This window comes from Eriocheir sinensis, chromosome 55 (genome assembly GCF_024679095.1).
Source record: "Eriocheir sinensis breed Jianghai 21 chromosome 55, ASM2467909v1, whole genome shotgun sequence".
NCBI classification, from domain to species: Eukaryota; Metazoa; Arthropoda; class Malacostraca; order Decapoda; family Varunidae; genus Eriocheir; species Eriocheir sinensis.
In genome coordinates this window covers 6,275,245-6,291,233 of record NC_066563.1, presented here as the reverse complement: position 1 = coordinate 6,291,233, position 15,989 = coordinate 6,275,245, and the positions used below count along the sequence as shown (strand labels likewise).

Genomic DNA, 15,989 nt, shown 5'->3' with positions numbered 1-15,989 from the left:
TCATAGTCACGCGTAGCTGCCTGCGAGTGGTTGGCACAAGCTGCTGAGATTAAACTGATGGATATGTCCCTCCCTCCCTGTTCCCTTATAATTGTAGCATCTAATCAGAGGAGTGTTCTTCCTCATACCACTCACATGCTTCTGGAGGTAGAATGATACTTAGCTTAACTAGAACGATATAATTAACACTCAGCAAAAAGGAAAAGAAGGATGAGAAACTTATCCACCAAGCCATTAGATTGATTAGAAGATACCAATCAATAGAATGATATCCCTTAGACACTTACCAATCATATACTTTGAGAGGCAGAATGTGGCTTAGATGACTATTTGTTTATATAGTTTTATGTATCAAAATGCCTCAGACGGGGGGAGACTCACTAATCACTAGGTAGCTAAGACCACCAAGTTCTGCATCATACTTTTGAAACTGTGATGGATAAGTTACATGAAAAGGAATGTTGTGTTACTACAGGTACGTGACAATGAAGGTTCTGGAGAGAGTGGAAAGTATAGACGGGATAGATAAGCTATGCAATGATATTCGAGTTGAGGGATGGAGCTCAAGACTTTTAAGAACATAACTCTCGCACTGGGCTCCATCCCCCTCCTCCGAAGCTCCGTCCCGGCTTCAACAAACATGGTAGGGGAATGGCGTCCTCAAGTTAACCTCAGCAGCCTTTAGTTGGTGTGGTAGGAACGCACCGTGGTAGCGAAACGTGTGGCAGATATTGTAGTTGTGTTTATAGTCGCCGGAGGGAGCACAGAGAGTTAGATAGCGCTGTAATGGACACGTAGAAAGAGTATATGATAGCAGTGCCTAGTGACCTACTTTTTTGGACTAATATTTACATTTATTTCATGGTGATCATTCTTTTGAAGATTGTATTGTCAGTAATATTTAGTCACGTATAATAAACATGAATACTCGTAGTGGTTTAGTGTAATCTATATTTATGACAAGGTGTTTAGTTGCGAATGTTTGTGACGTAAAGAGAATGACGTAAAAGACCAACGTGTTCTTATCCGTATCTGAAGCTTTAGGTCACGTCAAGTCACGTCGAGTCACGTTTCGAAGCAGCATCAGTCGGCGGGCGGCAACATGGTATTTCGCGAGTCATGTTTTTTTTTTTTTTTTTTTCATGTGTAGGAGATGACGATGCGGATAACTTTTTATAGATTTTCGTTACGTGATGAAGAAACTGACTCGGTAATTTGTGGTCATAATCTATGCGCTTGCTTGCTTGCTTGGTGTGTGTGAGTGTGTGTGTGTGTGTGTGTGTGTGTGTGTGTGTGTGTGTGTTAAGACCTCGCGCCCTTCCTTGCATCCTCTTTTCCTCCTTTCTTTCCTTTCTGTCCCCATTCATTTTGATATATTTTCTCCTCCTCCATATTTTCCGTCCTTATTGACTTCCTTTTCATATTCTTCATTTCTCTCCATTTCTTTCACTTCCTATCATCTTATCTCTTTTTCTTCTGCCCTCTTCTCCTCCTCCTCCTCCTCCTCCTCCTTCATTAGTCCCCAAGAAATTTTGTGTGGAAATAACTTTTATATTCGTTATTTTCTTGGACTATGAACACAATACGCCGTTGGATGAAAGTTATTGAGGTTTCAGGCCCAGAAAACCTTGAACACGTAACTGATAAGACGTTCTTCCTATTCTTTCCGCATGTTTGCCTGTGCGTCTTGTTGTCTGGATGTACAAGAGACTGCCAGGGTGCACGATGGTGTCTGAATGTGGATGTACGGTAATGTGTGTGCATGTACGACTATTCACTGTGTTTACCCGGGAAGTTGACGAGGCAGAGTCAGAAGAGTTTGGCCAGTTTCATCGCAGGCGCCGTATTGCTACTAAAAGAGCCGCTTAAAACTCAATTTCATACTGACTCAATAGTGTTTTGGTGACTCTGGATATCATCAGGATCTCGAAAAAGTACCTAGAGCAGATAATAACAATATTGTATCAGGATCAGTTTGAGCTTGACACTTGTATTATCAATCGTTCATGGCTTGAGAGTCATGAGTGTTTGTTTCCTCGTTCACAGCGCGGAAGCCTTGCATAACTACCGCCAGGCTCAGGAAACCACCCTCCAAAACCCCGACAATATTTTCTTCGAGACCTTTTGAAATAGATGGACTAAGACTTCTAAGAGTTGGATGATACGGACCTCAGCCTCTTTTGGTAACAGCATTGTGCCTGTGATGAAGCTGGCGAATCTTTCCTACGCTATGGCTCTGGGACGGCGTGAGATGTTATGGTGAAGCGACGTCTTGTTATTGACCAGACTCTCCCTCTTACTGCTCAACCAATAGGGTCAGACTTTCTTTCCCACCCACTTATCAGCCAATCATGACCAGACCCTCTTGCCCACTCACCCACCAGCAAATCCCAGACTTTCTTTCCCACTCACTCGTAAGCCAATCAAGAAGACGGGACGCGTGGACCTGACAGCGACAACAACAGGGTAACTTTAGACGCTTGCTGATGGACAGTGAGTTAGTGATTTGCGAGACTGACAACAAGCGATTGACCCAAGGAATAAAATACGTGTAATTGGATGAAGAAGGACGGCAAATGTTAGCTAGAGTTTCCATGTTAACTGGTTGTCTTTCGGTGACTATTTTTTTTTTTTATATTGGTTATTTTCTTACGGAGTTTGACCATAGGAAAAAATGTATATATAGACGAATGAAGAAGGAAGGCAGATGTAGGCTAGAGATTTTAAGGTTTACTGGTTCTCTTTCGTTGATGCTTTTTTTTCATTGATAGAGTTATTCATCTGTATTTCCTCCTGCCTACGACTTCAACTCTTTTAAGAGGAGGGTATCAGGACACCTCTCCTCCCGAATTTGACCTTGCTTTTGGCCACCTCTTCTGGTTCTTTTATGGGAGCAGCGATTAGCGGGCTTTTTTTATTGTTTTTTTTTTCTGTGCCCTTGAGCTGCCTTCTTTGTTGTAAAAAAAAATTGGTTTCCTGTGAACTTTGAGGATTCACGTTTCTCTTATCTTTTTCTTCTCTGTTGACTTGATCCAACGCCTTCCATCTCACCTTTTGACACCTCTGATTAGTTCCCGTTTTTTTTCTTTCTTTGATTTTTCGGAGCAACTTTTTTTCTTCTTCACTGTTGTTGTTTTGCTCCTTCGCCTCCTCTTTTAACTCCCTTTCTTCTTCTTTTTATCTTATTTTCTCTCTCTCTCTCTCTCTCTCTCTCTCTCTCTCTCTCTCTCTCTCTCTCTCTCTGTTTATGAAGAAAATCTATACTAACTTATTATTTTTTCCATATAACGTTTCATTTAGGTCGCAGTCGAGTTTATGAGAGATGTTTTTCATAATTATTTCTTATTTATTGTGCCTTTCATTGTATGTAGGTAATATTCCTTCTTTTTCGTGGTCATACTAATTAGGGAACAAATTAAGTCTGATATTAAAGTCGGTAGCCGTGCGGTTTTTATACAATTAGAATCCGTATTTTACATGTTCACCGAATTTGCATAGATTAATTATTCCGTCCTAATTACATGAGGGACGATACACACACACACACACACACACACACACACACACACACACACACACACACACACAGGAAAATAAAAACTTTGAAGAAAATCGATATATTTTTCAATGGCTTCAATTTTCACTCGCCTATTCGTTTTTTTTTTATCCTGAGTCCGTGTGCTGCGATGTGATATTTAGTTCTTCTGATTCCTGTCACGTTCTTACTCCTATTTCCTTCATCTATGTTCCTGTACTGCACATTCATGGTTCTGCTCTAATCATTAAACTCCGTAGCTCTTCTAGTGTCCATGTATTGCGTCTATCGTCATTACGTTTTGGACTGTGAATGTTGTATCCTATCAATTTTCTCTTATTTCTTATTTTGCTCCGTAGTAATAGTCACTGTCCTAACACACACACAGATCCAATTTCACAGTCCAATGGCTTCCCAAGTGTCCTGAACAAATATTTCACCAAGTTTGTTTCCTTTTCCGGAAGGCACCAGACTACAGAGACTAATGTATGGTATTTGGTGGCTACAGAGATGCTATCAGGCTTGAGAATACTGTATAAGAATATTTTGTAGTCGTAGGTGCGATGTAGAAAACCTAAACATACTTGTGGACTTGTTTTATTTGGGTATTTATTTAGTCATTGGGTTGCACTGTGAAACTGGACCATAGTATTATTTATAAGTATTTGTGAGACCGTAAGTACCCGTATATTACTAACCACTTATAGTGATTTATTATTTTTTTTTTTTTACTAAGGAATGTCAAGCAAGCAGTTACAAGTATGTTATTTTACTCTTGCAAGTCTCCACGTCCTTTTTGAAGTATAGATTTTAAGTATAATTTTCGCCAACAAATGCTTTAATCCATTTTTTCTATATTTTTTTGTGTACATATTTTTGTTTAGTCATAATTTTAAATACAACTTCGCTAACAAATACTTTAATCCTCTTTTTATGATTTGTGTACATATTTTTATTTGTTTACTCGTGATTTTCGGCTCGTGAGCGTCCGTTTGCCTGCGCCTGTTGCTGATGCTTGCCTGTGGACGCGCCTGCTGGTGGTTGTGGTGGTGGTGCTGGTGGCTGGCACGGCATGAGTGGCGCTACTGGGCGGGAGTGTAGTGGTGTGGGTGTGAGTCCCTTTACAGAGGTAGTGATGCAGGGACTCGAGCGATGGTGAGCGCCGGTGCTGCCCTCTGTGTGCGTGTGTGTGTGTGTGTGTGTTCCTGGAGTTGATAGTTTTAGCTTCTGCGTTCCAGGCGACGATTATGATTACTGTGTAGTGTCTAGTGTTACTCGGTCTGTTACACGGTTTTACACATTCCTAATCAATTGTTGTCGTTGCTCATTTTTTTTTTATTGTCCGTAACTTAAGGAATCGAGTAAAATGATTATTTAAAAGGTGTCGGTAGATTGTTCAAATACGTATTACCTTAAACAATGAAAATACTACGACTCTAGAATGCACTATAATCAAACATTGAAATATTGCGTGACTACATTATATAAGATGTTAGGGGATTCTTAAACCCTAGCAGAGGTGTTGGCCGAGCCGTATGGAATGCAAAGAAAAGGCTATTAAAGTATTTACTACGGTCAAGCGATGAGAGATTGCTCGGACACTATTAAATTGAATGATAAGTGAATCTTAGGCCACAACGAAAGGTCGATGATGGTCTCGCTTTGTACCGTGATTACCGCCGCGACCCTAATGGAATCCAATACTCACCGAGGTGGAAAGATCAGAGGCCGCCAGCAACAGTAACTTTAAATTAAGTGGCGGCGCGGATAAACGCACCTTTACTACGGATCAATTCCAGTTGTACGGCGCGCTGTCTATCTGACGGATGGAAGGATTTGATACGTAAAGGGATATTTCTGTTTGGCTATCATTTACTTCCTATATACGCGGGACCGTCTGAGGGCAGTGCAAGCGAGGTGGTTATGTTGCTCCGTGCGTGTCAGAGGGCGCTCACCCTTTGAACTATTACAGTCATACTAAGGGTCATTATAACGATACTGCCCTGGGCCCTGTGCGTGGTTGAATCGTCTCTATATGCCCCTGGACATTCCACAAGCATATCTAGCAGCAAAGGCTTAGAGTTGAATTCCCTGCGTATTTGGATGCGATAGAGGGGAAACTTAAATGTATGACAGTAGTAGCCTAGATAACACTTTCCCCTTTTATCAGCAAAATTTAGCATAATTCATTTTGTTTTCCGTTTGTGATAGTTTTCCTTACTTATATACTTTATTTGCCACTACCGTAGATTGATCCTCGAGAGAAAGGCAATATAAGAAACTTGTGTCCTCAGCTAGGTTTATCTCTTCATTTTCCTCTAACGCATGACCTGACGCTGCCTCTCCCCCCTTCCAGGGTTCACGTTGAGGAGGGAGGGGATCACAAGGGTGTTGAACTTGTGTTTGAGAACATTCTGAGGCAGGACCGCGGCACCTACACCTGCTCGGCGAACGTGGACGGCAAGGAGGTGTCCAAGTCCTTCGAACTCTTTGTTGACAGTGAGTAAACAAACTTGGCAGGCTGTGCAAGTTTGCGATGTTCTTGTGTTGTAGTTGTGACGTCCGTGCTCGGCGTGGCAACACTTCACTAGCATAAATATCCCTCTGTGTGAGCTCGTTGGTATTATGCAGGTAAGTTGTATATTATTCCATTATTATAGTATTATGATGCAGCTGTGAAGGTATGAGATGGGCAAAAGACATTGAAATCAAAAGTGAATTTTATTTATTGCAGTGGTGATGTAAGTAATCAATGTTCTGGTTGTACTGATCTTTTATAGTAATATAAATCTAACTGAATGTCACATAAGTTTCTCATGCTGTTTATCTGTTGCTTAATCTTCTGTTTGCTAGACCTAATTTATTTGTATTATGTATCTTTTTCTTAATTCCCTTTATCCTTAATTATCTGTCTTAGATGTGTTGGGGTTAAAGGTTTGCTCTTCAGACTACTGATCCGTGTTGAATGATAATGATAATAATAATAGTGACAATAATAATAATAATAATAATAATAATAATAATAATAATAATAATAATAATAATAATAATAATAATAATAATAATAATAATAATAATGATAAGGATAACAATAGTAACAATAATGATGATAATAATAATAACGACAATAATAATAATAATAATAATAATAATAATAATAATAATAATAATAATAATAATAATAATAATAATAATGTCCATCGCGGGAGCCGCAGAGTAATGTAAACGCGGCTGACCGTGTCCGTAGAGTTTACCGCATCACTTCCGGGGTAACGCTGCCTGTACCACTAACACATTCTGTTTCGTAGGCATTGGAAAGTTGGAGGCAGTCTGGTGGAAACCTTGATAGACATCTGCTAACAGGCCGCTGGTGATAAATGTGGCGGGAGATTTCCCAAGACTAGTATTTATGCTGTTAAACAAAATAGTGATATTTTGTGTTCATGCAATATTTGTTACGTATGCTCCAGATAGCTGTTGGAAACTTAGTGTAACAAACTTCAATGTTGCTTACTATATACACAAACATTTAGAGGTCTAGTGACTGCTACTGATACTATTACTACTACTACTACTACTACTACTACTACTGCTACTATTACTACTACTACTACTACTACTACTACTACTACTACTACTACTACTACTACTACTACTACTGCTGCTGCTACTATTACTATTACTACTATTACTATTACTACTACTACTGCCACTATTACTACTACTACTTTTTATTAGGTATTTATTAAGTTACTATTTAATGAAGACAGCTGCAGTCTGCTTTGGATGAGTGGCCTGTCCTTTGCAGCTATCCTGGAGGCCACAGTGTTTATATGTTTGTTGATTTACAGAGGAAATTGACTTCCTTGACACGCCCCGCACCCAGTACCTGGAGGAAGGCTTTGACTCCAGGCTGCTGTGTGACGTCACTGGCGACCCGGTGCCCACTGTTTCCTGGACATTTGAGGGGAAAAAGATCAGTTATGGTGAGTCACTGGAGAGGAATGAAAGAGTTGCAGTGTAGGTAGAGTGTTGATAGCTACTGACTTGTTGATTTAGATCACAATGATCCTGAGTGGGTACCTAATGTGTATACTGTCTGTTGAAAGTAGTAATATATCTTACTGATAATTTCAGTAAAATAGGTTTCTGTAATATCTAACATTATATATTAGTGTGTAAAGATCAAAAAAATTTCTACACTATTTTTCAAGCAGTGTTTAAGGAGTTGAGTTTTACATGGATCCTTCATTTTTAGGGAGTTACTATACTACTACTAATAATAATGATAATAATAATGATAATAATAATAATAATAATAATAATAATAATAATAATAATAATAATAATAATAATAATAATAACAATAATAATAATAGTATTAATAATAATAAATGTATCCATATATAATTCATATGCTTCACTATTCACAATGTATTTGTGTTGGTCTGAGTTTTATTATACTGTGCCAGTACTAATGGCATCTAAGCTCAGTGGAGGTGAGTCTACCAGAGCCTGCTGCAAAAAGATAAGGAAAAGTCGTAAGTCACCAGTCAAGCTGAACATCTAAATCATCACCAAGGACAGAGAGTGAAGGACATGGCTTAATAATTTTGTTTTACTAATTGCAAAAATAGGCTCTTAATTTAATTTGGGGATCTGTCAACCAATCACTTTACGATCATTTTTTGAGGACCACAACCCAGTCGCACAGAACATATCCAAGATGTGGGAGGAAGTTTGCTTTTACATATGTAAATACCATTATTATTTAAGTGTTACAGGACTTACTCAAATCCTTTACAATGTGTACATAAAATGCCAGTTGATACCTCAAGGAATGTTTTCATTTATCCTTCAAAGAATGCCCTTTTCACAATTTTTTGGTTCTTTCACTCTCTTGTTCCATTCATTTCTAATGGTACATTTCCTTGCAGGGGACAAGTACTCAAAGCCCGCTGACAGTCCCAATAGCCTCATAGTGGGCAATGTCACCCTGGAGGACGCTGGGCAGTACGTGTGCAAAGGGGTCCAGGTGTCCACGCGCATCACAGAGATGAAGGACTTTAACATTACCGTCAAAGTTCACCGTGAGTGGCTTGCATGCAGCTACCCTTGTGTTGCTGTCATACAGTCAGCTGGGACAAATCAACCTTTGGATTAATTTTCCATTGCATACCTATATTGCCTACTTTATCCACCTTTAATATCATCAAACTGTTGTGACTGGAAGTACTCTACCTAAACTTGGCCTTTTTATGAGGAACTGCATCATGAAGTGCTGCACAATAGTAATAAAGAAAGTCAATGGGCAGTGTCCTCATATAGTGCTTATAATATGATAATGAGTGACTATAGTGACCTTTCTTAATTTACAGCTGTATTTGATGAACTTTATTCCTGAGTATAACAAAAACAGTCTTCATGGCGACGTATTGATCTCTGTCTTGCTGATTACAGACAAGCCACTTTGGAACAATGATGACAAGACCATGGCCTACAGCTTCCTGTCTGGCAAAGTGAACCTCACCTGTGAAGTTCAGGCCGAGCCCGAAGCCAACTTTACCTGGACCAAGGACGAGGAGGTGATGCAGCCTTCCAACATCATCCAGATTTTCAACAACAACAACACCAGCATCCTGCAGGTGAGGCCCAGGGCAGGCGGAATGAAGGATTTTGTTTATCTCGGAGATGAGGGGCTCCATAAAAATGTGGATATGAGGAACAAAAATATTTAGCTAGAAATCCGTGGGCCCGGGTTCAAATCCTGGCTTGAGCAGTTGGCATGCAGCTCACCCAGCTGTTGATCTTCCTGTTCGGACTGGTTGATAAATGAGTAGTTGGGGACACCTGGGGAAGGTAAACTGTGTTAACCCAGATATTGCACTGTCCCTGTGCCTCGGGGTAATGGGTTTTCACCCACCACAGGCTGAAGGGCCAATGGGATGGAGATAAGCACTGAGGACATGCATAGTTGTAACTTGTAGCATCCATCCTCTTAGTCTCTGTTTTATACCAAAACCTCTATCGTTTGCCAGTGTGGGTTTTATTTACATCAAGAAGATCACGTCAGTGTGATTAGCCTAGTCTACCTTTAGTCTCTGTCTGTTTTGTTAATCTTAATTGTTAATCTCACTTCTTTCATTCCTTTTTACCTTGTCCTTCAGCTGATGGTGAAGAACTTGAATATGATAATATAATTAAGGTACTGACACTGAAGGCATCTCTGCTCACTGTTCCTTCCTCCTCCCTCAGCTGACAGTGGAGGACGAGGACATGTTTGGAGACTACCTGTGTGAGGCGCAGAACAAGCTGGGCAGACTGGTGCGCGTGATCATCCTGCAGGAGGGTGCCAAGCCCGCTGTGCCCACCGCCGAGGTGAGGAAGGCAGGACGTTGGAAAATCTGGATCTGTTCCACATCGCAATTCCTTAAGATATCCTCAAATATACAGAAGACTCATTCATTTTTACACTTACTGAAAAAATTGTCTGTAGCTTACCTGTGTAGCCTACTAGAGGGAGGTTATGTTCCAAGTCTGGGATTGGGTAATGGATGTAAATTATTATTATGACCCTCTCAATAAGTTATCCTTGCACACAGGTGGTAGACAAAGGAGTGGACACCCTGCACCTTGACCTTGATGCCAAGAACCACCCAGACATGCCCATCGTGGGGTACAAGGTGCAATTCAAGGAGGTGGGCGAGGACTGGACCCGCGCCCAAACTGCTGAATTCAAGAAAGGTTTGTCACAAAGCTGTTAACAGGGATTGATGAAGGCTTAAGAACAAGGAAGTAAAGAAGAAATGAAGGATCAAGAGTAGGGAGACATAAGCACTGTTTTAAAAAGAAATATAGGTTTAATTATGTATCCAAGTTTCAATCCCAGTCCAGGGCAGGCAGCATGCAGCCCACCCAGCTGTCCATCCTCCCTTCTGGGCTACAATATTGCTAGAAAACAAAAGCTTTTTTTTTTTTTTTTTACTAGCCCCATACCCTAAAAGAGGTGCCTGTTATATACAGGTATTGATGCATGAATAAAATCCTATATAACTTGATAGATATGTAGAGAAATCACTTAAAGGTAGGGATGGCAATGTAGCCAATGTAGGCATCGTAGTGTTCCAGATATTATTGGAAATCCAAGAATATTACACCAACACACAGGATGGCAGCAAACGGTGAGACTCATGCATAGGGTTGCAAAAGGTGGGAAAGTTTATTGTATTAATCAATAAAGAATGACCTCACTTTGTTGTAAAGAAAGTCTCATTAGTAAGGAAGCAAATATGAATTTCCTGAGTCAAGACCTAGCTATAGCAACTGTTTGGGGTTATTCTAGGTTATGTTAGGTTAAGTTTAGGGTATCTTCAAACACATAATAGTCAACAACTTATGGTATAAATCAAAAAAGTGTGACCTCACTCTGTTATATAGAAAGTCTCATTAGTAAGGACGTATATATGAATTGTTGAGTCAAGACCTATAGTAAATGTTTGGGGTTTTGTTAGGTTAGGTTCGGTTAAGTTTAGGGTATCTTCAAACACATTATAGCCAGCACCTTACAGTATAATTCAACAAAGAATGACCTCACTTTTTTAATAGAAAATCTCGTTAGTACGGCAGCTTATACGAACTTTCCGAGTCAAGACTTATAACAACTGTTTGGAGTTTTGTTAGGTTAGGTTAACTGGAGGGCATCATGTGCCTCAATAGGTGTCACTTAAACAATCCTGCCTGTGCCACCGCTGTGCTAAGGGATATTCACTAACAGACCCATACAACTGAAGTCTTAAAGAGGCAACAATAACCTGAGGCACACAAAAAAAGCCTTAAGGCACCATAGGCAAACTTGTAAATTTTTCTTCTCAAAGTTTCTGAAAATTCCACAAAATTCCACAAAATTCCCAAAATTCCCATGGAAAGTTTTCCAGTTCAAAATTCCTGAGAATTTTGCAACCCCACTCATGCATGTATGTATCTACATAATGTTCTTAGTTTTCTGTTAATATCTGGAAACTACAAGGCCTACCAATGTTTTTTTAGCAACACTCCCTGCCTTAGCTGTAGACCAAGGAGTGTGACATTTTATACTCTCAAAAGCAAGGCGGTAGTACTGAGCAGAGAGTGAAAGTTAGTGAAATGAACAACAGTCCCTGATCACCCCTCTTGTCCCCCTCACAGGCAGCAGCTATGTCCTCAGGAACCTCAAGAATGACACCCCCTATGTGATGCGGGCAGCTGCTCAGAACGCTGCTGGATATTCAGAGTATTCCGTCGAGATCTCCAACAGAACGGATAAAATAATTTCATCTGCCAGCACCTCCGCCTCCTTCAGCATCTCCTCCTGTGTTGCTCTCCTCCTCTTCCTCCTCATCTCTGCCAGCCTCTTGTGAACACTGGAGGAAGCACCTTTGTAGCTCACTCTCCTTAGCTCATGATGGAAAAGCTCTTCAGTCTACCACTTAACAGATTGAAAGCATAATTTATTTTTTTCTTGTTCAGATTCTTTGGGGAACTGAGATAAAATTCTAAGTAGGTTTGTATGATTTTCTTGAACTTGGAACATTAAAAGAGTAAGTGGCATAATTTCTTCACAACAAAATCCATTAGATCTTGATGCAATGTGGTGCAATTTCTCTAAAATTTGAAGGCAGATGAATGAGTTTAGGATCTTCATTTGTTGCTTGCCTTCATGACGGGAGGACGTTCAGTCTCCGTCACTGTGTCCTCGGTGCAGCCTTGTCATCAGGTTAGCAGCGGCCAGCACAGCTGGGCCACGAAGGCTCACTATGTGATGCTTAGTTTCCAGGTGCTGGATTCTAAAAACAATTGTTTAGCATATGTAAATTTCAGTACACATGTGTGCTATTATGTTATAATATATACTAGAGAAGGACTTTTCCATTTAGGAAAATTCTTTATGGAAGTAAATTGATTTATAGTTTCTAAGGAGTTCCTATATCACCTGATATTTTCAAGGCCACCTTATGGTCTTGTTAACTCTGGTGCCATTGCCCTAAACGGTCAAGTTCTCACTAACATTCCATATTAGATGCTATTGGAAGAATTACTGAGGCAACAACTTTGCAATGGGAGACCTTACTGAGGACAAATTAGGATATGAAAGTTTGTGTTCCCTTAATGTAATTATTTTGGATCAGCGTCTCAGTATTAATGACTTGTTCTCTCTGTCTTGCTAGTGATATCAGGTGGTATTCGTGTACATAACGTTAGCAGTGTTTTACAGCCACAGCCGCGTCTGTATTAGTTGACCCTCGTTAGTTGAGCTCCACACCCTGAAGACTGCCGGACGATGTGATGATCCGATACCTGGGTAGACTCTAGGTCAGGAGGCACGCTGACCGAAGGCTTCACAATGCAACAGAAAATGCAGGAAGTCTTTTTGCCTATCAGAGATGTAAAGATACTGAACAAAAAGTCTAATGATAACCAAAGATATATGAGATAGCCAATGTTAATAATTTTGTAACATTTGAGTCACAATGCTACTGTTTTTTCTTCTTCTTTTTTTCACTGCATCAGGTGTGTTGAGGGCGAGATTGCTGGGTCAGTGAACTTAATGATATAATCTTGTATACCACGTTAGTGAGATGTTGTGCTTACTAAGGAAGAACCAACGCTGTTTTCCCTTCCTGGTGGTGGGTGTCGGAGTTGTACGTCTCCCTGCCACAACCAAATGCAGTTTACTTCTTGTCCAGGATTATTTGTTCCTCGAGCCAAATCTATTTTCCTTTCCTTTTTAAGCTTGCAAGTGTGCCCAGAGTATGAAGTATAGCCTCAAGCAAAGCCAAAATGTGATGTGTTTGTAGGTGCGCCTCCAGACTCGATCCGGCTTGACCCAAACAGAGGGAGCGGAAGGAGTGTAACAGAGGAGTGGCTGGGAGTTTGGAATATTAACGTTTATATCACTGTGGTCACTAAATTTGTGAAGCTTATCCTGTGCTTGTCATTATGGAGACTAAGTTTGTGATACTCAGCTTTATTACCCTTTTACTTTGGTTACTGAATCTACTTTTTAATGTGGTGAAGTTTTGAAAAGAAGCATGTATTGTTTTCTTTACATTTTATCAGTTTTAAGTGTAGTGATGAGCCGGGTGCAGGGAACGAACAAAAATCTTCTGGGATAAAGAGATGTCAGATTGTCGCAGAGGGTTTGAGGCACCTCTTTGCATCTGTGTGGTCATTACATAAGCATAGGACGTTCTCTGCATCTATTTACTCACATGTAAATAAGAAATATGGGAACAATTTCAAGCACTTACTGTTAGGAAATTATGAAACGTATATGTAAGATGGATAAGCCACAACTTCCTTCCTCATTTGTACTTGTGTGTGAGGTATGTATTCTAAAGTCTGTACACGGTATTCCAACATTCTCAGCCTCTGCCGCATAACTGCACCGAGTGGCTGTACGCCTGTATGCAGTACCTATATACTACTACTATTGTTTGCTGTACATAATAGCTAAGGCCGAAGACTTTTCTGTGGTGTATATCTTAAATTATATGGATGTGACTGGGTCTTATGTTGTAACCGCTGCTCACTCGGGGCTCCCAGGGCTCGAACAATTTCCAATTCTGCAGATTTTTATTATATTTTGCATATCTAGGAGGAAAATTATTGTGGCTATGTAGTGTGTGTGTGTGTGTGTGTGTGATTATCCATATGGTATTTTAGGAAAGTTTTACACACCATTCTGTCAAGTATTTGAATCATCAAGAAAATTACTTTGGCAAATGAAACTGAGGTACAGAAATGAACTACATACTGCCGAGACAAAGAATATAAGTGCTTACCTTTCTTTTGATGCCTTTTTTTTTCTTTTTTGTAGCACAGTTAAACTTTCCAGAGTAATTTTGTGGGGCAGATTTGAGTGATGACTGGAATGGTGCGTGTCTGTTTGAGTGTGTGTGTGTGTGTGTGTGTGTGTGTGTGTGCCCTTGAACATTTCCTCATCGCAGAAAAAAAATATCCATATACTAACCCAGTAGCAGAAACGGGCCAAATTTGTGGCTTTACCGCGTACCAGTGACCGACGAAATTTTTGGGTTGACATAAACCCCCAAAAAATAGAGGATGCATAAACTGATCACAAATGAGTTGATGTATATCATATACTGATTTGCGTGAGTGATGATTTTTCCTCATTAATCGCTTAGAGGAGCCTTTAAGATACATGATCCCTGAAGCTACTGGGTTAACCCCCTGGAATGATATGTGTGAATCTGAATACTTGAGTGGAATGATGTGTGTGAGTCCATGAACATTCCCTCACTGCCTCATGGAAGGGAAGAGCAGTGCATCATCCAAAGAAAACAAAACAGAACCATTTCCTAACCCCCTGGAGTCAAAGACCAAGTTAGACATTTATTTAATTTCTCCTCAATTTGTGTTGTAATATTAGTGTACTTTTAAAGTGCTCTCAACAGCAGGCAGAGGAGTGTGAGTGTGGGGGGGAGCGACTGACCACTTGGCCGCCACTTGACGCTAATTCTGACATTCCCTCTTTGACCTCACGTCCTTATGATAGATGTGAGCTCTTTATTAGTTTATATCACATGACTCTGTAATTTTTTTTTTTTTTTTATTTTTTTTTACACAGCACAAACAAGGAAAAAAAAAAAAAAAAAAAAAAAAAAAAAAAAAAAGCCCGCTACTCGCTGCTCCTAAAAAGAATCCAAAGAGGTGGCCGAAATGAAGGTTATTGGATAGGAGCAGTGAGTAGTGGGCCTATTTTTCACATTTGTTTCCTTTTTTTATGCCCCTAAGCAGTGAGGGGGTGAGAGATGTAATGGTTTTCTTATTTTCTAACTTGAGTGCTTGTCTCTCTCCAATAACCTTATTTATCCTCCACTAAGCCATGGTAGAGTGGTAGATGTGATGGTTTTCCTGATTTCAAACTTCAATGTGTTTCTTTTTTTTCTTTTTTTCATTTTTTTACAGCAGAGGAGTCAGTTCAAGGGCATAAAAAAAAGGAAACAAATGTGAAAAAAAGGCCCACAACTCACTGCTCCTATCCAATAACCATCATTTACTTGCTTACAAACAATGAAGGGGTGACAAAATGTGATGACTTGCTAACTTAAATGCATGTCTCTCTGATAACCTTGAAGCACCCTCTGTCAATCAGTGATATCACTCCCATGATTTTCTCTGCAGACTTCCATGCTTCTAATTTGTGGTTCTGTCATTCCCCTCCCTGCATGGTACAGTGATGTGTGAGTGTTGGAGATGGGCAGGAGCTTGCTTGATTTCATGTGACTGGATATCAAAGGAAGGTGTCAGGGAGCAACCCACTAATGTTTATGAGTGGATTTACATGTTTCCTGTTTTTTGAAGTCCATTTTCCGAGGCTGAAGAGTGTGTGTGTTGGGGGTGAGGGGGAGAAGGTCGGTCTATACATTGCATTATAATGGGCAAGGGGCGTAAC

At 40.1% G+C, this 15,989-nt stretch overlaps 1 protein-coding gene across 1 annotated transcript in view; it reads left to right on the top strand.

Annotated features, from left to right (window-relative positions):
- LOC126983973 (neural cell adhesion molecule 1-like) overlaps nucleotides 1-13,980 on the top strand; it is a 71,393-nt gene extending 57,413 nt beyond the window's left edge. The window contains exons 5-11 of the mRNA XM_050837253.1: nucleotides 5,892-6,034; nucleotides 7,387-7,521; nucleotides 8,473-8,625; nucleotides 8,996-9,180; nucleotides 9,791-9,913; nucleotides 10,138-10,279; nucleotides 11,720-13,980. Coding sequence (XP_050693210.1) covers nucleotides 5,892-6,034; nucleotides 7,387-7,521; nucleotides 8,473-8,625; nucleotides 8,996-9,180; nucleotides 9,791-9,913; nucleotides 10,138-10,279; nucleotides 11,720-11,931 — 1,093 coding nt within the window. The 3' untranslated portion in view covers nucleotides 11,932-13,980. The remainder of the gene's footprint in view (nucleotides 1-5,891; nucleotides 6,035-7,386; nucleotides 7,522-8,472; nucleotides 8,626-8,995; nucleotides 9,181-9,790; nucleotides 9,914-10,137; nucleotides 10,280-11,719) is intronic.
- Nucleotides 13,981-15,989: the final 2,009 nt, after the last annotated feature.